Raw genomic sequence first — 26,187 nt, 5'->3', positions numbered from 1 at the left:
ACCCGGGTCCTGCTATCATCCAGAAGGCAAGGTCTGTACAGGTGCATCAAAGCTGGGACCAAGAGACTGAAAACAGCCATCAAACTGTTAAATAGCCATGGTACCCTATATACATAGACTTGAAATCACTGGCCACTTTAAAAAACGGAACACTAGTCACTTTAATAATGTTTACAGATTTTGCATTACTCATCTCATATGTATATACTGTATTCTATCCTATTCTACTGTTTATATGCCACTCTGACTTTGCTCGTCAAATATTTATATATTCTTAATTCCATTCCTTTAATTTAGATGTTTGTGTATTGTGTCTATTGTTGTGATATTGTTAGATATTACTTGTTAGATATTACGGCACTGTTGGAGCTAAAAACACAAGCATTCTGCTACACCCGCAATAACATCTGCTAAACACATGTATGTGACAAAAATATATATATTGGATTTTGATTTGAAACTAAATTCTAGTCTGGTATCCATTTAAAAAAATGTATTTCACAGAATGTAATTTCCTACAATATTAATATCAGTCTGTCACACAACAACAACAGTATCCCATACACCCATCTCAATAACCCAAGAAAAAAATACGCAAGTAAAAAGTACAGCAGACACATTTTTATCATAACAGTAGCCTATTGGGCACACAAAGGCACATGCCTCCACTAAGGTGCGCTATTCACATACATCCCCTCTCTTGATGACGCTCCGTGCTATAAACAGTGCTGACGCTGAGCTGCGTCCTTGCATCTCTAGGGAAACGCTGGGAGAGAGGAGGAATCCTATAAACTTGGAGCCAAATACGCGACTGTTCATTCACATCCATGCCATCGCTCTACACATTAGACAATTCCATCGTTCAAAGTGAAATGGCAAGAAAATCGGACGTCCCTTCCCCTTATTACGGTGAGTAGCCTAGCCTAATTTAAGTCAAGTGTTTCACAGTGATGGGGTCTGTTATTGAATATTATTGCGCATGTAGCATGGGTCAGAAATTGGACCATCAGCCTACCTACCGGCACATTATATTTAGGATATAGGGCATAAGGTGAAATTGAGTTCTCAAAATATTGTCAAAGCAACAGGGAAAGGGATTTTAAGTCGTATTTTTGTCTCAGGTTCCTTATGGTGTTATTTTGACCACTAATTATTGAGCATGTTCTTGTGCCTCCATGAGCGCAAGTAACATTCATATGAAACCCTACCCTATTACATCGAAATACATTGATTAGGAAATGTTTGTCTCTGTCATTTATAATGCTAAAGCTATAACATAACAACAGCCCTGCGTGAAATCCTCAACTTGGCATCAACTGGCTTGGCTATTTTGGTATGCTTTTCGATTCGAAGCCCGGAGGTTAACCAATGTTACGACCGCTCGCCTGAATATCGTCGGGGATGCAACTTTGTTGTTAGTAAGGGCATCATGTGCTGCTCGCGCACAGGGCACATCTCGGCGCCGAAGATATGGAGGATGGCAACTGTAGGGTTTCCACTAGACAACACAGCCACAAAGTCAACTCGCGTTTTAGGGTTAGGCACAAGGTTAGCAGTGTGGTTAGGGTTAAGTTTAAAATAAAAATGTAATAAGATAAATAGTAGAAAATGGCGGGGTTAAACCATAATTATTACTTTGTGGCTGTGCTAACTAGTGACTATCCAACTGTAGGCTACTGCAGCCTCATCTGACGGTGAACTATAACCGAACTCTCAGAATTTAACACTATTCATCATTCTTTAGGCTACTTTTATAGGCTATAGTCTATATTTGAGTTTATAACTAGACGACTCACATCCTTGCATTTTTGGCCTTTGCTCACTGAAACTTGAGCACAAAACACAAACAATCTATACTCAGGCAAGTGTGCAGAGCATTTGAAGATGATGAAAGGTTTTCGTTTATATTCCACACTTAAATGACCCTATCAAATTTCTGAAGCTTTTCACAAACACCATTCTTAGGTAACTTATGGTTTTCAAGGTCATTATGCTGCCATTGTAGCCTATATTGTCAACCTGGATTCAGAGATAAGTGTAACATAGTAAACGAAAGTCCAGGACACTCAAATTAGTATGATATGTTACATATGGTATGTTATGTATTAATTTGTGGGTGTCCATCATGCATTTCTTGTGATATGTTATGAATTACAATTCATATGATAAGTTACAAATTAGGAAAAGGAAAGGAAAGGCAAAGGGGATACCTCACAGGCCAGTTTATTAGATACACCACCCGGTTCACGAAAATGGATTGCTCCTACATCGAGACATTCAGTTACCGTTCAAAAGAACATTAGAAGAATTGTCAAAATGAGTGACTTAAGCGACTTTGAGTGTGGAATGATCATCGGTGCCAGGCACGCTGGATCCGAAGTATCTCAGAAACGGCCGCCCGCCTGGGCCTTTCACGCAAGACAGTGTCTAGGGTTTCCTGAGAATGGTGCGACAAAAAAAACCCATCCAGTCAGCAGCAGTTCTGTGGGCGAAAACAGCTTGTTGATGAGAGAGGTTGTAGGAGAATGGCAAGAATCATGCTAACAGGCGGGCCACAAACAGACAAATAACGGCGCAGTACAACAGTGGGGTGCAGAACAACATCTCGGAATGCACAACTCGTTGATCCTTGTCACGTATAGGCTATTGCAGCAGACGACCACACCAGGCTTTACTCCTATCAGTTAAAAACAAGAAAAGCGGCTCCAGTGGGCACCCAATCACCAACAATGGACAATTGAGGAGGTAAAATATTGCCTGGTCCAACGAATCCCGGTTCCTGTTGCGTAAGCAGTGTGAGGCCATGGCCCCATCCTGCCTGGTGACAACGGTGCAGGCTGGTGGCCAATCTGCAGGAACTGTGTAATGCCATTGCATTAGCATGGACCAACGTCCCTGTGGAATATTTCCAACTTGTAGAATCCATGTCCAAAGAATTCTGGCTGTTCTGCAGGCAAAGGGGGGTCTGACCCGGTACTAGATGGGTGTACCTAATAAACTGGCTGGCGAGTGTATGTTACGGATTCCTATTTGTTGTGGCTAACATTAGCTAACGCTAGCTAGGTGGCTGGCTAGGTTAGGGTTAAAATTAAGGTTAGGTTTAGGAGCTAGGTTATATTAAGTGTAGAGTTAGGGGAAGGGTTAGCAAACATGCTAAGTGCACTGAACAAAAATATTATGTGTTGGGCCCATGTTTCATGAGCTGAAATAAAAGATCCCAGACATTTTCCATACACACAAAAGGCTCTCAAGAATGTCTCTAGAATTTTGTGCACAAATTTATGTAGATCCCTGTTAGTGAGCATTTCTCCTTTGTCGCGGTAATCCATCCACCTGACAGGTGTGGCATATCAAGAAGCTGATTAAACAGCATGGTCATTACACAGGTGCACCTCGTGCTGGGACAATAAAAGGTCACTCAAAAATGTGCACTTTTGTCACACAACACAATGCCACAGATGTCTCAAGTTTTGAGGGGCCACGCTATTGACATGTTGACTGCAGGAATGTCCAGCAGAGCTGTTGTCAGATAATTGAATGTTAATTTCTCTACCATACCATGGCAGTACGTCCAATCGCCATCACAACCGCAGACCACATGAAACCATGCCAGCTCAGGACTTTCATGTCCGTCATCTTCACCTGAGTGATTGTCAGAAACTAGCTATCCGGACAGTTTATAAAACAACCAAATAAATTCTGCACAAACTGTCATCTGCGTGCTCATCATCCTCACCAGGGTCTTGACTTGACTGCAGTTCTGCATCGTAACCGGAATCCGTATGCAAATACTCACCTTCAATGTGCTCTTCACAAAATAATCCCTGTTTCAACTGAACTGTTCTGATGGCGTCGTAGGCGAGCGGTTTGCTGATGTCAACTTGTGAACAGAATGCCCCATGGTGGCGGTGGGGTTATGGTATGGGCAGGCATAAGCTACAAACAATGAACACAATTGCATTTTATCGATGGCAATTTGAATGCACAGTTATACCGTGACGAGATCCTGAGGCCCATTGTCGTGCCATTTATCTGCCGCCATCACCTCGTGTTTCAGCATGATATTGCACAACCCCATGTCGCAAGGGTCTATTCACAATTCCTGCAAGCTGAAAATGTCCCAGTTCTTCTGGCCTGCATACTCACCAGACATGTCACCCATTGAGCATGTTTGGGATGCTCTGGATCAACGTGTACGACAGAGTCTTCTATTTCCCGCCAATATCGAGCAACTTCACAATGTCCATTGAAGAGTAGTGGAACAACATTCCACAGGCTACAATCACCAGCCAGATCAAATCTATGCGAAGGAGATGTCACACTGCATGAAGCCAATGGTGGTCACATCGGACAATTAATGGTTTTCTGATCCATGCCCTTACCTTTTTTAAGGTATGTGTGACCAACAGATGCATATCTGTATTCCCAGTCTTGTGAAATCCATAGATCAAATCACATTTTATTGGTCGCATACAAATATTTAGCAGATGCTATTGCAGGTGTAGTGAAATGCTTGTAAATTAGGGCCTAATGAATTTATTTAAATTGAATGATTTAAGAAATATGAACTATAACTTAGTCAAATCTTTACATTTTGTATGTTGCGTTTTATATTTGTTTTCAGTGTAGATACAATGTAGCTAAACAGTAGTAAGTAGTAACACGCAACCTTTGGGTTGTTGGACATTTGCATTATATGCCTACCCATCCATCCCGATCAACCACCCCGACCAACAATCCACCTTCAGTTTTTGCTTTAAATAACCTTCCGTCTTATGTAACCATACCAAACGTAACTTATCATACTAATTTTAGCATCATGGATTTTCATTTACTATGTTACGCCTAGTCTATGAGACCAGGCTGATATTGTTGCTGTGTTGTTCATAATTGTCATTGCCTTTTTCTCTGAGACATAGCTTCAGGATATTTCTCTCTGCACTGCGGAATACCTTGCTCTCTGTGACAAAGTAGATTGGTACTGGAGTGCCAGCTGGATACAGGAACGTGCACTGTTTTGGAATGCAATATGATTGTGCTCAGTGAAGAGAATCTGACATCTGTCAACTATTGTCAGGTATGCATGTGTGTAGTCTGCCATTTGAATGAGAGGGTTGGATGTGCACCAGACCAGTATAAACCAGTATTATGTTCACTGGCCTGAATGCCTTATTCCTAAGCAGAGTGGAGAAAGGATTTTCTCTCACTTGAACAATCCATTGTTGGAGGCATTGAAGCAGTGCTGGTATGGGATGTGTGAATGAGTACTGGGATGTACGATGCTATTCAAATTAGTGAATAATGGGCCTTAAGTCATTTTCACACATTTACATGGAGTGTTAAGCACTGCTACTCTTACTGAGTCAAAGTCAAGCTGTTCGCTGACAGTGATTTCGGCAGTTTTCCATTTCCAAAACATGGCTCTTGCCCTTTAAGTTTTAGCTAACCTTGCCTGAGACCTGAATCCTCCCAGTGTCAAAGCTTTAGTTCAGCGAGCTAACACAGTCTCAAATTGCACAGATACCAGGGTTTAGTATCTGGTTGGTTACACTAAAACTCCCAAGGACAGACATCACTGGCTTGTGTCTCACTTCCTACGTGGCTACAGTGTAGGGCCAGAGGCAGAGAGTGGGCCAGTGTGCCTTTGTAGTTGGAGAAGTTTCTTTCCTCTGTACTAAGGCTTATGAATAATGAAGCAGGTTCCCCGTGTTGTCTCTGCTGTGTCCTTCTGATCCAGAGATGTGGTTCTAATCTGTTGGTTACCTCCCTCGAGCTGCCTGGGAACGGTGTTTGTGTGTGTGTCTACACAGTTTGACAGTCCTCCGAATGGGTGCTGCTGTATACGGTAGCTGTGTGGCTCCTTATGATTTTTAAAGGGGCCCATTTCCTCTGAACATATTTTTGCTGTATGCTTTTGCTTCCCCGTGAACGTCTCGCTTCAATCTTCTTACAGTTTTTCTCTAACATAATGTTTCTCTAACTTTTTTCCTTCTATTTGCTGATTAGCAGCAGTGGTGGAAAAAGTACTAAATTGTCATACTTGAGTAAAAGTAACGATACCTTAAGTAAAAGTCACCCAGTAAAATACTACTTGTGTAAAAGTCTAAAAGTATTTGGTTTTAAAAATAGTTAACTATCAAAAGAAAAATGTAATTGCTTGAATTTACTTAAGTAGTAAAAGTATGAATAATTTTAAATTCCTTATATTAAGCAAACCAGACAGCACAACTTTCTATTGACGGATAGCCAGGGGCACACTCAAACACTCAGACATAATTTACAAACAAAGCATTTGTGTTTAGTGAGCCTGCCTGATCAGATGCAGTAGGGATGACCAGGGATGTTCTGTTGATAAGTGTGTGAATTGGACCATTTTCCTGTAAAATGTAACCAGTACTTTTGGGTGTCAGGGAAAATGTATGGATTAAAAGTGCATTCTTTTCTTTCGGGAATGTAGTGAAGTAAAAGTAAAAGTTGCCAAAAGTATAAATAGTAAAGTACACATACCCCCCCAAAAATGCTTAACTAGTACTTTGAAGTATTTTTACTTAAGTACTTTACACCACTGATTGGCAGTGTGAAATGAAGATAACTATGACCCATGAGAAATGTTCTGAACAGAAACATTTGTTTAAAAATAAAGGCTCAATTCCATTAAGATGCAAGAGAAGATATACTAAATACATTAAAAACCAACTAAAAGGCCAAACAAATTCATACAAATATACACTTTTGCAGACCATATCAACTGCCTGAGTACTGTGTTATAGTAGCTGTAATATGACTGCTGTTTGTGTGCAGGCTTTGCATCATTCCAGAAGTGTTTTTTAAAGACAACCTCGAACATTAAACTCAAAAGCTGTGAGGCACAGATTCTGTTTCCCTATGGGCTATCAGCCAGCGTACCAGGAAAAGCTGTTCAAATTCAGTGTCCTGCAGCTAGCCATGGTCCCAGATCTGTTTGTGCCATCCTGTCAACTCCTATGGTCCTTATCATGGCAAACAGTGCCAAAAAGATCTGGGACCAGGCTATGTTGAGGCTTGGGAAGCCTCTGCTCTGAACACTCTTGGTTATTCATGTATGGCACAGCAAGGTTGTGTTCACTCCCCTCCTAAATCATTTTGGATGATTTTGCCACAAGTAACATGACTCAAGTAAGGTCAGATATGTGTATTTGGATGTGGGGCAATATTGTGCTTGTAAACTTTTCATTAAACACATATTTTAGGTGAGGATAGAGCAGGGGTGTCAATTTGGTTAAGTCCGGCCCACGGGTGGTTTGAGTAAAACATTATTATGATTAGATTTTTTCTTTGGGTGGGAGAAACAAACTCAATATACTTTAAAATGACTAAAACCAAATTAAAACTGTATTGAAATTATAATGGACCTAGTTTCTTCACTGTTTCTAGCTCGCTAATAATCACCAAAGTGGAAGCTAGACAGTCAGGGAGCATAGAAAATTCCGCAAACTATTTTTGAGCAAATTTTGACGGCCAGGTAATGGAACAAATTTTCAGTGCGGCCCTCCGGACCTCGTTAAAAACTGAATGAGGCCCCCGGGCCAAAATGAGTTTGACACCCCTGGGCTAGAGCATAAAATTCTTGAATTATTTAGTGTTACAAATTTAGGAGTTGAGATTGAAATTTTAATGTGGTGACATCAATAATAGATTTTCTGTTCCACACCTTTTTGAAACGTCTGTGGAGTAAAGGATGATCCATCGCTACCATATAACCTCAAATAGGTGGAAGTCATCTTGAGAAAATGTGTCAACACACGGGAATGGGAAATGGTTCATGGAATATAAACCGGACCCAAACCGCTTGTCCTTGTGACTATAACTGTACAATATACATTGGTTTGTTTGCATTGTCGATTGGTGCCCTCTTTTCTTTTACAACTGTCAGGTGACAGTTGTCGGTTGTCGTTACCTCACAAGGTAAAGACAAATAAATGTGTATCTGTCGGGAATGAAGCTCTATGCGATTATAGCAGACAATACCAAGACAACAGACCTCTGACTGAAGTATGTTATTGACTGTGTGGTAATGAATCGATCAGGGCATATCAGTAGGACGTGTAGACTATTCAGTAATTGGTTGTACTAATAGGATTTTTATCATCAGATTGATAAAGAGCTGCAAGCTGTTACTCCCTGTGAAAACCGAGATAAAATCTGTACCGTTCATCCTCACTCTCTAAACCAAGGGGATTTACCGAGCCCCCAGGTAAAAGCTATCTCACTCCCAAAAACTTCCTAAAACCTAAAAAGTGCTTTGTCAGCATCGTTTAAGTCTCTTGCTCCACTCTTGTCAGCTCCACTCCTAATAGTGTCTCATGTCTTCAGACACAAGTCTCAGTAGTCCGGTACCAGTCTGTTTGTGCCTCAGCCAACTTGTTGGGGCTTTGCCACGCATGGTTGGCTTTGTCAATGGGAAGGCAATGATGTGGCTACAGACAGTCAGACACCCAGGCTATTCAGACATACTGAGAGAGCAGAGCAGGAAGAGTATGATGCTTTGCACAGGAAGGGAGTGAGTGGTGGTGTAGGTCGGATATGTGTATTTGGATGTGGGGCAGCAAGGGATCATCTTTGGAACATCATTTTTAGTACAGGAGGTGGGAAAGGATTCGGAGGTATGGTTTGTGAAGAAGGGTTGTGTGTTAAGGGTTTGGGCTGTATGTGTGCGTGTGCGTGTGTGTGTGTGTGTGTGTGTGTGAGTGAGACACCGTCTCCCAGATTATGTGACTGCCGGAGGAGGCAGCAGGACAGGACGGGCAGGATTATCTCTGGGTGACAGACCGGGAAAGCAGCCCGTTCACTGTGTTTGAGGACAGATAAGGCCAGCAAATAAACATCAGCACACACGTACACACACACACACACACACACACACACACGTGCGCACACACACACACACACACACACACACACACACACACGCGCACACAGTATGGACAACACCAAACCAATAGCCTCCAAACAATTCTGGTCCCTAAATACATTACCACTATTCATCAAAATGGATGTGAGCTGTTGCTGAAGCAATTTGCTTTATTGCTATTTTTCCCATTACACTGTATACTTGACTTGTCTCTCTGAGAAGTGTAATTTGGAGGCCCTCACTGAGGATGCTCTCTGTTGTCAGGGTTTGTCTCCTACTGTCTCTGTCCCCTCTGGGCTCATTGACATGGTCACCAGGGACGGGACTGTATCTGGGAGTTAGAAATGACTCAGCTCATCTACACAGGGAATATGCATGAACTGAATAGCTACAGTAACTCTATAATATGCAATGTCCATGCAAAATTACATAGAAAATGGTAGTGTCCTCAAATGACTATTCCTCTACTCTATTTTGGAAAACATAGTGCTCTGTATGGGGAAAAGGGTGTCATTTGACACAAATCAGTAGAGTGTAAGACTGAACTTTCCCATGGTTCACATCTTCTCTTTAAAGGTCCTCAACAACAGTCTTTAATTTATAGCTGAATTTTTGTGTTTGCTTTGTAGTTGGATGCTTTTGTCGTTCTGGACTGGACCGCTGTGACTGCTTCATCATCTTGTGTACATGCTGGAAGACTCCCTGTAGGATTGACTCAGAGTAAACAACAATCTGTTTCAAACAACAGTCTGTTTGATACACTTCCCTTTGGAGAGTAACTAGGAGGTACTTTATCTTACTGCGAGGTAAACACAAGTGCATCGGATGGGAAAGGCACAGCTGAGAAGGTTGAAACTTGGGTTAGCTTTGTGTAGACTAGACTAGGGAATGAGCTGGTCTTTTTTGAGTGTTTGTCTAATTTTGTGAGACTTGGTGCTTGAGGAGAACTTGGTGCTTGTGGGAGTGACAGTTGAAGTATATACCATGCTGTCTATCTTCCGTGGTGTATGTTTGTGCATACTGTAAATGCACACACGCGTTCCCTCAAATCTCTTTATCTTCTGATGTCAAATGAGTTAATATGATGAGAAATGAAGGTCATCCTCATAGACTTGCACTGCCGCGAGCAACATTTTCCACTGTATAAGCCCCAGACACCCACCATGTATATTCTTCCAAATACTCTCCCAGACAGACCATCTTATCTTTGTCCTTGGCTACTGTAAGAATCTAAGAAATTCCAAATCAGTTATGTCAGGGAGTGGGCTCCAGATTCTCCCCCTGCTGTGAGGATCTTTGAAATGACAATTCCCACTGGCGTTCAGATACTAATTGGGAGTGTCAAGCTCAGCGTTGACTCCATTAACACTCTGCACACGCCATTAGCTGTCTTGTTTGCTGGATTTCACAGGGATTCTGGACAGATTTAGCGAGGTGGATTAAAGGTCTGTGTGTGTAGGCAAACCCAGGAAGGAGATGATCTCCCTTTCATATGGTTTTATTGAGAGAATGAACTATATTTGTTTGTCTATAGTTGAGTCCTTTTTTTGGTGTTTCAAGTTTCAAGTTGTATTAGTCGTGGATGTGGTTTGGAGGAATGTGTGGTTGTTTGAGTGGAGTGGAGATAGGACATGTTGACTGATGCTGGTGTTTGCATGTCTCTGTGTAATTGAGTGAAATGAATTTGGATCGTAAAAGAGGGAACTTTTTTTGTTAGTGTGTGAGTGCAGTTATTAGTAACGTGTGTGCGTGTGGGCATCCGTGCATGTGGGTGGGTGCATCTGTAAGTGTGTGCGTGTGTGTCTGTGCAGTTCTTAGTAATCGTGCGCGTTTGCTTGGCCTGTGAAGAAGCTAATGCGCAAGCTAATCAACAGTGAAAGTGTTTTACCCAGTGGAAAATTGAGATTCACACAAGAGGACGGGACTCTGGATGGGATGCCACAGTGAGTTGACAAGAACACATAGCCGACCGTCAGCCACGCAGGTCGCTCTCTTGCAGACACTGTCATCTGTTGCTAAGCAGCTGGTCACCATAATACTTTCAGTGGGGATATGTTTACTGCACCAGCTGTTGATTATACACACCTCTGTGATGGCTGTGTCCTGACTGAATCTGGTTCTGTTTCTTTTTTTTGCCTGAAGTCTCTCATAGTTATTTGAGTAAAAGGACTTATTTCACTGTGACGGACAAGTTGTAACTAAACTCAATGAGGAAGTGAGCAACGTTATTGCAGTGCTATTATGCTGCAGAGTGACAGGGGAGACAGCGAGAGGGGAAAGTCAAAGTAGGGAAACTTTATTATCCACAGGAAAATGTTCGGCTACAGTTGGACATGACTGTGACGGTTAACTCCAGAGAGAAGCCATCACAAAGTCAAGAGGAGGAGACAGTGGGCATATGGGAGCTGGCTGGGGAGGGGGATCTCCCCAGGGGTGGATCAGAGGAAGCAGGCGGAGCATGGAGGATACCCAGGAACGAGGCACCCCAGGGGGGCAGGCTGTCCTGGGCTGCTGGGCCTTACTGAGCTGACTGCCGGAGCTCCTTGGCAGACTTACCAGGACTCCACCAACCCCCCTGCACTTGAATTGTGTCAGGGAAGGGTGTGTGTGTGTGTGTGTGTGTGTGTGTGAGTGCACGGGAATGTCTACGCGTTTGCATACTGTACTGTGGCTGTGATTTGAATTTCAGATTTCTGTTATGTAATAGGTGTTGTGGAGCAGAAGAGAGAGTAGCTGTCAGTTTCAGGGGTGAGTCACAGTCTGTGCTAAAATGAACAGCACTGTATATTGTTAATATTCTAGGTGACCTTAAGTGTTGACTGTGGAGTCGACAGAAACTGCAGAGAGATATATTTGGTTATATTACCAGATGTAGTTCTCCAGTGTCCTACTGGATTCACGGCTCTAAAGGTCAGGGCTGTTTGGGAATGGACCGTGTCAGAGAAGGTGCAATACTCTATACTGCTTTGTGGTTCCGGTCGATATGGGTAATGCCAGAGCCATATATGTAAATATGTCTAAATGCACTATATATATATATACAAAAGTATGTGGACACCCCTTCAAATTAGTGGATTCTGTTTGGAAGCAATGTCAGCACAGGAGCTGTTCGTCAGGGGACTTCATGAAATGGGTTTCCATGACAGAGCAGCCGTACACAAGCCTAACATCACCATGCACAATGCCAAGTGTCGGCTGGAGTTGTGTAGAGGTCACCGCCATTGTGTCCACATACCTTTGGTCATGTAGTGTATATGGCTCTGGATGTTGTTATCCAACTACTTTTTGGAAGAAAAAAGCTAATTTTATAACCTCACCCAGTATGCATCTCACTCCTAATGCAAATACCCTTGGTGGTGCAGAACTGATACACATTTACACAGAGAGAAATTGGGATTTTCACTACTGATTGAGGATGGTGTTTTGTATTCTAGTAATATTCTAACCTGTTTTTAATGCATGCTAATAATGAGAATGGAATGGAATGAGTGTACTGGAGGCTCTGAGTAGGGTCATCAAATGACACAGACACATTCTGTGCAATAAGAAATAGCTTTTATTTTCACGTAATCCATAGCAGTTCAATTAGAGATACTATTTGCACCAAATTAGTTTCTGGAATTGCATCATCGTCTCGTTGTTGCTATGTGTGACTCTGCATCTTCAAGTGAGTGTGTGTGCGTGCACATGTGTGTGTGCCATGTATTACAAATTGAGTGCACCTCTAAGTCTTTATACTAACTACTGAGTGCATTAATTCCCACTTGGGAATGCGTAGTAATATATAGGTAGATGGGTTTGTTGTTTAGCAACAAAAACTATGCGTGTGCAACTATGGCAAAATAGACAGGGTTGGCTTAGATTGTTGACAACATGTAAACTATATTTGGTCTCCAAATGTTTATTAAATATATAGAGACATTTGCACAATGAGCACTTGTTGTCTCTCAAATACACTACATGACCTAAAGTATGTGGACACCTACTCATTCCAAAATCATTGGCATTGATAAGGAGTTGGTCCCCCCTTTTGCTGCTATAACAGCCTCCACTCTTCTGGGAAGGCTTTTCACTAGATGTTGGAACTAGAGGTCGACCGATTTATCGGAATGGCCGATTAATTAGGGCCTATTTCAAGGTTTCAGAACAATCGGAAATCTGTATTTTTGGATACCGATTTGGCCTATTTAAATTTTAAAAAATCACCTTTATTTAATATTTATTTAACTAGGCAAGTCAGTTAAGAACACATTCTTATTTTCAATGATGGCCTAGGAACGGTGGGTTAACTGCCTCGTTCAGGGGCAGAATGACAGATTTTTACCTTGTCAGCTCGGGAGATTCAATCTTGCAGCCTTACAGTTAACTAGTCCAACGCTCTAACCACCTGCCTCTCATAGCACTCCACGAGGAGCCTGCCTGTTACGCGAATGCAGTAAGCCAAGGTAAGTTTATTAATGCTAGCTAGAAACTTATCTTATAAAAAACAATCAATCAATCAATCATAATCACTAGTTAACTACACATGGTTGATGATATTACTAGTTTATCTAGCGTGTCCTGCGTTGCATATAATGGATGCGGTGCGTATCGTTGCTCCAATGTGTACATAGGCATTAATGTTTATGGTTTTCTTAAAATCAATACACAGAAGTATATATTTTTAAACCTAAATATTTAGCTAAAAGAAATCCAGGTTAGCAGGCAATATTAACCAGGTGAAATTGTGTCACTTCTCTTGCGTTCATTGCACGCAGAGTCAGTGTATATGCAACAGTTTGGGCCGCCTAATTTGCCAGAATGTTACGTAATTATGACATAACATTGAAGGTTGTGTAATGTAACAGGAATATTTAGAGTTATGGATGCCATCCGTCAGATAAAATACGGAACGGTTCCATATTTCACTGAAAGAATAAACGTCTTGTTTTCGAGATGATAGTTTCCGGATTCGACCATATTAATGACCTAAGGCTCGTATTTCTGTGTGTTATCATGTTATAACTAGAGGTCGACCGATTAGGATTTTTCAACGCCGATACCGATTATTGGAGGACCAAAAAATCCGATACCGATTAATCAGACTATTTTATAATTTATTTATTTGTAATAATGACAATTACAACAATACTGAATGAACACTTATTTTAAATTAATATAATACATCAATAAAATCAATTTAGCCTCAAGTAAATCATGAAACATGTTCAATTTGGTTTAAATAATGCAAAAACAAAGTCTTGGGGAAGAAAGTAAAAGTGCAATATGTGCTATGTAAGAAAGCTAACGTTTCAGTTCCTTGCTCAGAACATGAGAACATATGAAAGCTGGTGGTTCCTTTTAACACGAGACTTCAATATTCCCAGGTAAGAAGTTTTAAGTTGTAGTTATTATAGGAATTATAGGACTATTTCCCTTCATACCATTTGTATTTCATTAACCTTTGACTATTGGATGTTCTTATAGGCACTTTAGTATTGCCAGTGTAACAGTATAGCTTCCGTCCCTCTCCTCGCTCCTCCCTGGGCTCGAACCAGCAACACAACAGCCACCATCGAAGCAGCGTTACCCATGCAGAGCAAGGGTAACAACTATTAGAAGGCTCAGAGCAAGTGATGTTTGAAACGCTATTAGCGCACACTAACTAGCTAGCCATTTTACTTCGGTTACACCTGCCTTATCTCGGGCGTTGATAGGTGTCACGTTCTGACCTTAGTTCCTTTGTTTTGTCTTTGTTTTAGTATGGTCAGGGCGTGAGTTGGGGTGGGCAGTCTATGTGCGTTTTCTATGATTTAGTATTTCTGTGTTTGGCCTGGTATGGTTCTCAATCAGAGGCAGGTGTCGTTAGTTGTCTCTGCTTGAGAATCATACTTAGGTAGCTTTTTCCCACCTGTGTTTCGTGGGTGATTATTTTCTGTTATGTGTATGTCACCTTTCAGAACTGTTTAGTTTCTCCTTTGTTATTTTGTTTAGTGTTCTCGGTTTAATAAATATATGATGAACACTTACCACGCTGCGCTTTGGTCCTCACCTCATTCCAACGATGATCGTTACAATAGGCTTGAAGTCATAAACAGCGCAATGCTTGATGCACAACGAAGAGCTGCTGGCAAAACGCACGAAAGTGCTGTTTGAGTGAATGTTTACGCGCCTGCTTCTGCCTACCACCGCTCAGTCAGATACTTAGATACTTATATGCTTGTATGCTCAGTCAGATTATATGCAACGCAGGACACTCTAGATAATATCTCGTAATATCATCAACCATGTGTATATAACTAGTGATTATGATTGATTGTTTTTTATAAGATAAGTTTAATGCTAGCTAGCAACTTACCTTGGCTTACTGCATTCGCGTAACAGGCAGTCTCCTTGTGAAGTGCAACGAGAGAGAGGCAGGTCGTTATTGCGTTGGACTAGTTAACTGTAAGATTGCAAGATTGGATCCTCCGAGCTGACAATGTGAAAATCTGTCGTTCTGCCCCTGAACAAGGCAGCTAACCCACCGTTCCTAGGCCATCATTGAAAATAAGAATGTGTTCTTAACTGACTTGCCTAGTTAAATAAAGGTATAAAAAAAAATAATAATAATCGGCAAATCGGCGCCCAAAAATACCGATTTCCGATTGTTAAGAAAACTTGAAATCGGCCCTAATTAATCAGCCATTCCGATTAATCGGTCAACCTCTAGTTGTTTATGACTGTTTATGGCTGTTTATGACTTCAAGCCTATCAACTCCCGAGATTAGGCTCATGTAACCGATGTGAAATGGCTAGCTAGTTAGCGGGGTGTGCGCTAATAACGTTTCAAACGTCACTCACTCACTCACTTGGAGTGGTTGTTCCCCATGCTCTGCAAGGGCCACGGCTTTTGTGAAGTGATGGGTAACGCTGCTTCGAGGGTGGCTGTTGTCGTTGTGTTCCTGATTCGAGCCCAGGTAGGAGCGAGGAGAGGGACGGAAGCTATACTGTTACACTGGCAATTCTGAAGTGCCTATAAGAGCATCCAATAGTCAAAGGTTAATGAAATACAAATGGTATAGAGAGAAATAGTCCTATAATTCCTATAATAACTACATCCTAAAATGTATTACCTGGGAATATTGAAGACTCATGTTAAAAGGAACCACCAGCTTTCATATGTTCTCATGTTCTGAGCAACAAACTTAAACGTTAGCTTTCTTACATAGCACATATTGCACTTTTACATTCTTCTCCAACACTTTGTTTTTGCATTATTTAAACCAAATTGAACATGTTTATTTATTTGAGGCTAAATTGATTTTATTGATGTATTATATTAATTTAAAATAAGTGTTCATTCAGTATTGTTGTAATTGTCATTATTACAAATAAAAAATTAAAAAATCGTCCGATTAATCGGTGTCTGATTTTTTTTGGTCCTCCAATAATCGGTATCGGCGTTGAAAAATCATAATCGGTCGACCTCTAGTTGGAACATTGCTGCGGGGACTTGCTTCCATTCAGCCACAAGAGCATTAGGGAGGTCTGGCACTGATGTTGGATGATTAAGTCTGGCTCACAGTCGGCATTCCAATTCATCCCAAAGGTGTTTGATGGGGCTGAGGTCAGAGCTCTGTGCAGGCCAGTCAAGCTCTTCACATCGATCTCGACAAACCATTTCTGTATGGACCTCGCTTTGTGCACGGGGGCATTGTCATGCTGAAACAGGAAAGGGCCATCGTCTAGAATGTAATTGTATGCTGTAGCATTAAGATTTCCCTTCACTGGAACTAAGGAGCCTAGCCCGAACCATGAAAAACAACCATTATTCCTCCTCCACCAAACTTTACAGTTGGTAGTAAGCATTCAGGCAGGTAGCGTTCTCCTGGCATCCGCCAAACCCAGACTTGTCCATTGGACTGCCAGATGGTGAAGCGTGAGTCATCAGCGTTTCCACTGCTCCAGTTCTTGTGCTGACGTTGCTTCCAGAGGCAGTTTGGAACTCGGTACTGAGTGATGCAACCAAGGACAGGAGATTTTTACGTGCTACACGCTTCAGCACTTGGCGGCCCGTTCTGTGAGCTTTTGTGGCCTACCACTTCGCGGCTGAGACGCTTCCACTTCACAATAACAGCATTTACAGTTGACTGGGTCAGCTCTAGCACGGCAGAATTTTTACAAACTGACTTGTTGGAAAGGTGGCATCCTATGACACTGCCACGTTGAAAGTCACTGAGCTCTTCAGTAAAGCCATTCTACTGCCAATGTTTGTCTATAGAGATTGCATGGCTGTGTGCTCGATTTTATACACCTGTCAGAAATGGTTAAGGCTGAAATAGTGGATTAGGTTAATTTGAAGGGGTGTCCACATACTTTTGTATATATAGTGTACATCATTACAGTTGTTGGTAAACTAGACTTGAAATCAGTCAAAACACCTCCAAACAAGACATGGTGTCAAGAACAAGACAAAACTAGCTTAAACAAGCCAACTACGATTCCACACATGGCAGCTTCTTGTCATTGTTGCTAGCTATCTGACCGTTCAGATTCATGACAAAGCACAAGCACGACTTCCGGCCACATAGATGCACATACATTATTTTCACGACATTGTCAGCCAACGAGTCTATATGTAAAATAAGGTGCTGTATCTAACAAAGTGCTTCAATTCCTTTTCACACGCTCCCTAGAAACGATCTCTATTTTATCGGCAATGGCAGTTTTAATTAGAAGAAATACAAACAGACTTCATCACTTGTTTTCCGGCAGATTTTGTGTAACGTTCCCAGTTGGCATCAACAGAGTTTGATTGTTCCAGAGCCTTAGAGAGTTCTTATGTAATAGCCTCTTTTCGTCTCCCTTTTTCTTCTCGGAATAATGTGAATGTATTTCATTCTGATACATCCCATGTTCCGCTTGCCTTTTTTCCTCCCTCTCTTTTAAGCTTTGATACCGTGACCGTTCTGTCTGGGTTTTTTTCTTCTTCAAAACTCATCTAGCCACACCCCCATCTCCTTACATCTCTGTTTTCGTTTTGCGCCAGACGCTCTCAAAGGATTGTGTTGACAGCCGCTGTCATGAGTTCTCTCTGTGTCTCTCGGTCTCTCTCTCTGTCTCTCTCTGTCTCTCTCTGTCTCTCTTTCTCTCTGTCTGTCTGTCTCTGTCTGTCTGTCTCTCTCTCTGTCTGTCTCTCTCTGTCTGTCTCTCTGTCTGTCTCTCTCTGTCTGTCTCTCTCTGTCTCTCTCTCTGTCTGTCTCTCTGTCTCTCTCTCTCTCTCTGTCTGTCTCTGTCTCTCTGTCCCGTCTCTCTCTCCCTGTCTCTCTCTCTGTCTCTCTCTCTATCTGTGCTTTGTTTTGAAGCCCTGTAGCACTTGTCTCGCACTCCCTCCGGTGGATTGAAGTGAGTCCACCTCTCTCGCCCTGCGATTGCTCTGGAACAAAGATTCACACACACTGCAGCCTCAGCAGAGCTCTCGTTCTCAATCACACCTCAGCACTCAGATGAAACACAGCAGATAGAGGTGATCTACATCCTTCTTGTCAATGTCTTATCTCTTACTTCAATTAGGTTGTCAGAGTCTTTGATTTAACTTGTTGTACTTTCTTTTGGTCAGATAATGGATGATTGACAGGGATGATGTAAATGAAAGCTAGAGTTGCTAAAATGCTTCAGACTGACAACACATTATTGGCTTTGGGAACACAGACATATGCACATCTGTGCCTTCAGAAAGTATTCACACCCCTGAAAATTGATTATATGGCCTACACACAAGACCCCATAATGCCTAAGTGGAATTTTGTTTCTCAACATTTTTACTAATTAATTACAAATTAAAAGCTGAAATGTATTTAGTCAAGTATTCAACCCCTCATCTATGTACCACACACAAACAATTATCTGTAAGATCCCTCAATTGAGTAGTGAATTTCAAGCAGCTTTTCTACCACAAAGAACAGAGAACAGTTTTCCCAATGTGTCTCAAAGAAGGGCACCTAGTGGTAGATAAGTAAAAAATAAATAGAAAAAATACATTGAATATCCCTTTTAGAATGGTGAAGTTATTAATTACACTTTGGATGGTGTATCAATACACCCAGTCACTACAAAGATACAGGCGCCCTTCCTAACTGAGTTGCCGGAGAGGGAGGAAACCGCTCAGGGATTTCACAGAGAGGCCAGTAGTTACCTTGAAACCAGTTAGAGTTTAATTGCTGTGATAGGAGAAGGATGGTTCAACAACATTGTAGTTACTCCACAAGACTAACCTAATTGACAGAGTGAAAATAAGGAAGCCTGTACATAATACAAATATTCCAAAACATTCATCCTGTATTGCTGCAGAAAATGTGGGAAAACAATTAACTTTTTTGTCCTGAATAGAAAGCTTTATGTTTGGGGAAAATCCAATACAACACATTACTGAATACCACTCTCCATATTTTCAAGAAAGTGTTGGCTGCATCATGTTATGGGTATGATTGTAATCGTTAAGGACTGGGGAGTTTTTTTCAGGATAAAAAAGAAAGGGAATGGAGCTAAGCACAGGCAAAATCATAAGAGGAAAACCTGGTTCAGTCTGCTTTCCACCATACACTGGGAGATTAATTCACCTTTCAGCAGGATCATAACCTAACGCACAAGGTCAAATATACACTGGAGCTGCTTATCAAGTAGACAGTGAATGTTCCTGAGTGGCAGAGTTAAATTCTTTACTTAAATCTACTTGAAAATCTATGGCAAGACCTGAAAATGGTTGTCTAGCAATGATCAGCAACCAATTTGACACAGCATGGAGAATTTTGAAAAGAATAATGGGCAAATGTTGCACATGCTTCTACAAAGAATTGACTCGGGTGTACTTGAACTTATGTAAATGAGATATTTCTTTATTAAATGTTTAATACATTTGCAAAAAAATCTAAACATGTTTTCACTTTCTCATTATGGGGTATTGTATGTGTATAGGTGCAAATGTTTTATTTATATACTTTTTTACAATACTTTTCCATTTTGAATTCAGGCTGTAACACAACAAAATGTGGAATATGTCAAGGGTTATGAATACTTTCAGACGGAACCGTGCACACACACACACACACACACTGTGCGAACATACATACACAAACACACTCTCTCCGTCTTCTGCATTCCCATTTTGAGTGAAGATGCCAGAGTTACATAGACACATCTCACAGATGGTTGGACAAGTTCCCAACAACGAGACCCACTGCATTGTCAGTTCTACTTCTTAATCCTCCATCACCCCCTCTTCAAATCTTCACAGCCTTTCAGCAGCAGAAATCTTTTATGCAAAAAGCTGTTATTTCAGCAGCTTAGCTGCCACTGCAGTTTCTCATTACCAGGCTTCTTTTGAAAATAGATAAATTAAGCAGCCATCTGGTGCCTAATTGGGCTTTGATTCCTGTTTTGTTTTGTGCTGAGGCTCTCCTTCAGAGATGTGTGTGTGTGTGTGTGTGTGTGTGTGTGCGTGATATGATATGACACTGCTGATATTCATTTAAAAAAAACATTATTTTCATCTCTCTTTCTCTCTCCTTCGCTACTTGATCATGTTCTTGTTTTACTGTAGCAGTGAAGAAGGGTGAATGTGATATCATACCAATATCTATCCTGCGCTGTGGCTACACCGCCACCCACTCAGTCTCTATTACTGTAGGACAATATGTGTTCATCTCATTTACCTTCCAGGCACTCAATCTATTCTAGTCAGATACAACGAATATGATTATCTTTAAAATCACATATTTACTTTAGTTCTAGGCTCTCTGGTTTTGGATTTTTGTTAACAAGCCTATATTTCTCTAGTCATATGTAAACAATAAAAAAATCTAACTATGAGCCAATATTTACCTTTGTGCAACTACTTGGGTCAGTTACACTTTACATTGAATTTGTTTTACTATCCAGATTGATTATAGAGAAATAGTTTTTGTACACATCCCTTATTAATACTATAGGTGTCCCAGGCCCTGACACAGTGCCCTGATTGGATAATATCTGAACGAGCCATAACCAACCTAGCAGAATGAAGAGTTATTTTAACTCTGTAACTAAGGCAAATACCTATGTAAGAATGCTGTTCATTGACTACAGCTCAGCCTTCAACACCATAGTACCCTCCAAGCTTGGGGCCCTGGGTCTGAACCCCGCTCTGTGCAACTGGGTCCTGGACTTCCTGACGGGCCACCCCCAGGTGGTGAAGGTACTGTAGGAAACAACACCTCCGCTATGCTGATCCTCAATACAGGGACCCCACAAAGGTGCTTAGCCCCCTCTTTTGCTCCCTGTTCACCCATGACTGAGAGGCCAAGCACACCTCCAACTTAAACATCAAGTTTGCAGACGACACAACAGTAGTAGGCCTGATTACCAACAATGATGAGACAGGATGTGTTGGCCCTGGCGGAGTGGTGCCTAGAAAACAACGTTCTCTCAACGTCAGCTGAGGGAGCACGCCCCCATCCACATCAACGGGGCCGCAGTTGAGAAGGTGAAAAGCTTCAAGTTCCTCGGTGCACACATCACTGACAATCTGAAATGGTCCACCCACAGACAGTGTGGTGAAGAAGGCGCAACAGCGCCTTTTCAACCTCAGGATGCTGAAGACATTTGGCTTGCCCCCTAAGACTCTCACAAACATTTACAGATGCACTATTGAGAGCACCCTATCGGGTTGTATCACCGCCTGGTACGGCAACTGTATCGCCTGCAACCGCAAGGCTCTCCAGAGGGTGGTGCGGTCTGCCCAACGCATCACTGGGGCCACACTGCCTGCCCTCCAGGACACCTACAGCACCCGATGTCACAGGAAGATCGAAAGGATCATCAAGGACATCAAGGTCACAGCCTGTTCACCCCGCAATCATTCAGAAGGCGAGGTCAGTACAGTTGCACCAAAGCTGGGGCAGAGAGACTGAAAAGCAGCTTCTATCTCAAGGCCATCAGACTGTTAAATAGCCATCACTAGCCTGCCTATACCCAGTACAATGCCTTGAACTTAGTCACTGTCTCTAGCCGGCTACCACCCGATTACTGCACTTTAGAGGCTGCTGCCCAAATTTGCATAGACATGGAATCACTTGTCACTTTAATAATGGAACACTGGTCACTTTAATAATGTTTACATACTGTTTTACCCATTTTATACAGTTGAAGTCAGATGTTTACATACACCTTAGCCAAATACATTTAAACTCAGTTTTTCACAATTTCTGACATTTAATCCTAGTAAAAATTCCCTGTCTTAGGTCAGTTAGGATCACCACTCTATTTTAAGAATGTGAAATGTCAGAATAATAGTAGAGAGAATGATTTATTTCAGCTTTTATTTCTATCATCACATTCCCAGTTAGTCAGAAGTTTACATACAGTCAATTAGTATTTGGTAGCATTGCCTTTAAATTGTTTAACTTGGGTCAAATGTTTCGGGTAGCCTTCCACAAGCTTCCCACAATAAGTTGGGTGAATTTTGGCCCATTCCTCCTGACAGAGTTGGTGTAACTGAGTCAGGTTTGTAGGCCTCCTTGCTCACACATGCTTTATCAGTTCTGCCCCCAACTTTTCTATAGGATTGAGGTCAGGGCTTTGTGATGGCCACTCCAATACCTTGACTTTGTTGTCCTTAAGCCATTTTTCAACAACTTTGGAAGAATGCTTGGGGTCATTGCCCATTTGGAAGACCCATTTGCGACCAAGCTTTACTTCCTGACTGATGTCTTGAGATGTTGCTTCAATATATCCACATAATTTTCCTTCGGCATGATGCCATCTATTTTGTGAAGTGCACCAGTCCCTCTTGCTGCAAAGCACCCCCACAGCATGATGGTGCCACCCTCGTGCTTCATGGTTGGAATGGTGTTCTTTGGCTTGCAAGCCTACCCCTTTTCCCTCCAGACATAATGATCATCATTATGGCCAAACAGTTATTTTTTTGTTTCACCAGACCAGAGGACATTTATCCAAAAAGTGCAATCTTTGTCGCCATGTGCAGTTGCAAACCGTAGTCTGGCTTTGTTATGGAGGTTTTGGAGCAGTGGCTTCTTCCCTTGCTGAGTGGCCTTTCAGGTTATGTCGATATAGGACGTATTTTACTGTGGATATAGATACTTTTGTACCTGTTTCCTCCAGCATCTTCACAAGGTCCTTTGCTGTTGTTCTGGGATTGATTTGCACTTTTCGCACCAAAGTACGTTCATCTCTAGGAGACAGAACGCATCTCCATGCGTTTGGAAATTGCTCCCAAGGATGAAACAGACTTGTGGAGGTCTACAATTTCTTTTCTGAGGTCTTGGCTGATTTCTTTTGATTTTCCCATGATGTCAGGCAAAGAGGCACTGAGTTTGAAGGTAGGCCTTGAAATACATACACGGGTACACCTCCAATTGACTCAAATTCTGTCAATTTGCCTGTCAGAAGCTTCTAAAGCCATCATTTTCTGGAATTTTCCAAGCTGTTTAAAGGCACAGTCAACTTAGTGTATGTAATCTTCTGACCCCCTGGAATTGTGATACAGTGAAATAATCTGTCTGTAAACAATTGTTGGAAAAATGATTTCTGTCATGCACAAGGTAGATGTCCTAACTGACTTGCCAAAATATAGTTTGTTAACAAGAAATTTGTGGAGTGGTTGAAAAATGAGTTTTAATGACTCCAACCTAAATGTATGTAAACTTCCGACTTCAACTGTATATATGTACTCCGGACTTTGCTCATCCTAATATTGATATATATTTACTTTTAGATGTGTGTATTGTTGTGAATTAGGTATTACAGCACAATTGGAGCTAGGAACACAAGCATTTCACTACACCCACATTAACATCTACTAAATATGAGTATGCAACCAATACAATTTTATTTGACAACTAGCTACTGTATTATGTACCAAGCTGAGACAGACAACAGTGTGTCAAACTCCCTGTGGAGTTTCATACGGTGCAGAGTGACAGACAGAAGGAGGACAGGGAAGACTGGTAATGAGTCATTGAAGAAGAGGCAGACAGTTGTAGCCTGCCACTTCAGCAAGTGGTGACAGTGATTTAGGTTGACTGGACACCTCACTACTTGTTCAGGTCAACCTGCCTGTTCAGGTTATCTCTCTCCTCAGGTCTGTCACATCGCCAGTGATACTGGAGATCCAGACAAGGAGATGTTGGTGCTCTAGCCTACGTGTATAAATTTGGCTAAGGCGTGTGTATAAATATTAGTATATGCCCTGGAAGTGGTAGTGTGTGTGTGTGAGGATGAATTGATTGTGGTTTTACATCTCTAAATATAAATTGATTGTTGTTACAGTAATTTATTGTTTTTAATCAATGTCTAATGGCTACAAAAAATATATATACAGTGGGGCAAAAAAAAGTATTTAGTCAGCCACCAATTGTGCAAGTTCTCCCACTTAAAAAGGTGAAAGAGGCCTGTAATTTTCATCATTAGGTACACTTCTACCATGACAGACAAAATTAGAAAAAAAATCCAGAAAATCACATTGTAAGATTTGTAATGAATTTATTTGCAAATTATGGTGGAAAATAAGTATTTGGTCAATAACAAAAGTTTCTCAATAATTTGTTATATACCCTTTGTTGGCAATGACAGAGGTCAAACGTTTTCTGTAAGTCTTCACAAGGTTTTCACACACTCTTGCTGGTATTTTAGCCCATTCCTCCATGCAGATCTCCTCTAGAGCAGTGATGTTTTGGGGCTGTTACTGGGCAACACGGACTTTCAACTCCTTCCAAAGATTTTCTATGGGGTTGAGATCTGGAGACTGGCTAGGCCACTCCAGGACCTTGAAATGCTTCTTACGAAGCCACTCCTTCGTTGCCCGGGCGGTGTGTTTGGGATCATTGTCATGCTGAAAGACCCAGCCACGTTTCATCTTCAATGCCCTTGCTGATGGAAGGAGGTTTTCACTCAAAATCTCACGATACATGGCCCCATTCATTCTTTCCTTTACACGGATCAGTCGTCCTGGTCCCTTTGCAGAAAAACAGCCCCAAAGCATGATGTTTCCACCCCCACGCTTCACAGTAGGTATGGTGTTATTTGGATGCAACTCAGCCTTCTTTGTCCTCCAAACACGACGAGTTGAGTTTTTACCAAAAAGTTATATTTTGGTTTCATCTGACCATATGACATTCTCCCAATCTTCTTCTGGATCATCTAAATGCTCTCAAGCAAACTTCAGACGGGCCTGGAAATGTACTGGCTTAAGCAGGGGGACACGTCTGGCACTGCAGGATTTGAGTCCCTGGCTGCGTAGTGTGTTACTGATGGTAGGCTTTGTTACTTTGGTCCCAGCTCTCTGCAGGTCATTCACTAGGTCCCCCCGTGTGGTTCTGGGATTTTTGCTCACCATTCTTGTGATAATTTTGACTCCACGGGGTGAGATCTTGCGTTTAGCCCCAGATCGAGGGAGATTATCAGTTGTCTTGTATGTCTTCCATTTCCTAATAATTGCTCCCACAGTTGATTTCTTCAAACCAAGCTGCTTACCTATTGCAGATTCAGTCTTCCCAGCCTGGTGCAGGTCTACAATTTTGTTTCTGGTGTCCTTTGACAGCTCTTTGGTCTTGGCCATAGTGGAGTTTGGAGTGTGACTGTTTGAGGTTGACTTTTATACTGATAACAAGTTCAAACAGGTGCCATTAATACAGGTAACGAGTGGAGGACAGAGGAGCCTCTTAAAGAAGAGGTTACAGGTCTGTGAGAGCCAGAACTCTTGCTTGTTTGTAGGTGACCAAATACTTATTTTCCACCATAATTTGCAAATAAATTCATTAAAAATCCTACAATGTGATTTTCTGGATTTTCTTTTCTCATTTTGTCTGTCATAGTTGAAGTGTACCTATGATGAAAATTACAGGCCTCTCTCATCTTTTTAAGTGGAATAACTTGCACAATTGGTGGCTGACTAAATACTTTTTTGTCCCACTGTATATTTTCCATCAATGTAATTCCTGCATTATTTCTAATCCCAGATATATATTTTTAATATATATATTCTGTATATTTTATTATTTTCCCCTAACCCTTCCACCCTCCCCTAGTTGGTGTAAATTAATGGACATTGATTTCTATTTGCCAAATATTTTTTTCAGCTGTGTTGTGATGTTTCACAAACGTTCTGAACCTTTCTATTCTCATAGTTTCTACAGACTGTAAATTAAAGATAAACATTGGCTGATAGTCAATGATCCTGTATTGTGTTAATTAGAGCACTACTCATTATGCCTAATCAAGGCACTGTTAATGACATAATGAAGACACAAGCTTGACATCCCTTGTTGTTTGAAAAGATTAAT

The 26,187-nt window shown here is 41.5% G+C and overlaps 1 protein-coding gene across 4 annotated transcripts in view; it reads left to right on the top strand.

The window, feature by feature from the left end:
- The first annotated feature begins 739 nt into the window (after positions 1–739).
- The window catches only part of LOC110530945 (choline transporter-like protein 5-A), a 93,396-nt gene continuing 67,948 nt past the window's right edge, over positions 740–26,187 (top strand). For 2 of the 4 annotated variants that reach the window (XM_036985754.1, XM_036985753.1), the window contains exon 1: positions 740–909. In XM_036985754.1, the coding sequence (XP_036841649.1) occupies positions 828–909 (82 nt within the window). In that variant the 5' untranslated portion in view covers positions 740–827. The remainder of the gene's footprint in view (positions 910–26,187) is intronic. The other 2 variants (XM_036985752.1, XM_036985755.1) reach the window with 2 other exon arrangements.

The sequence above is a fragment of the Oncorhynchus mykiss genome, chromosome 8, assembly GCF_013265735.2.
Source record: "Oncorhynchus mykiss isolate Arlee chromosome 8, USDA_OmykA_1.1, whole genome shotgun sequence".
Classification (NCBI taxonomy): Eukaryota; Metazoa; Chordata; class Actinopteri; order Salmoniformes; family Salmonidae; genus Oncorhynchus; species Oncorhynchus mykiss.
This window is presented reverse-complemented; position numbering and strand designations above follow the sequence as displayed.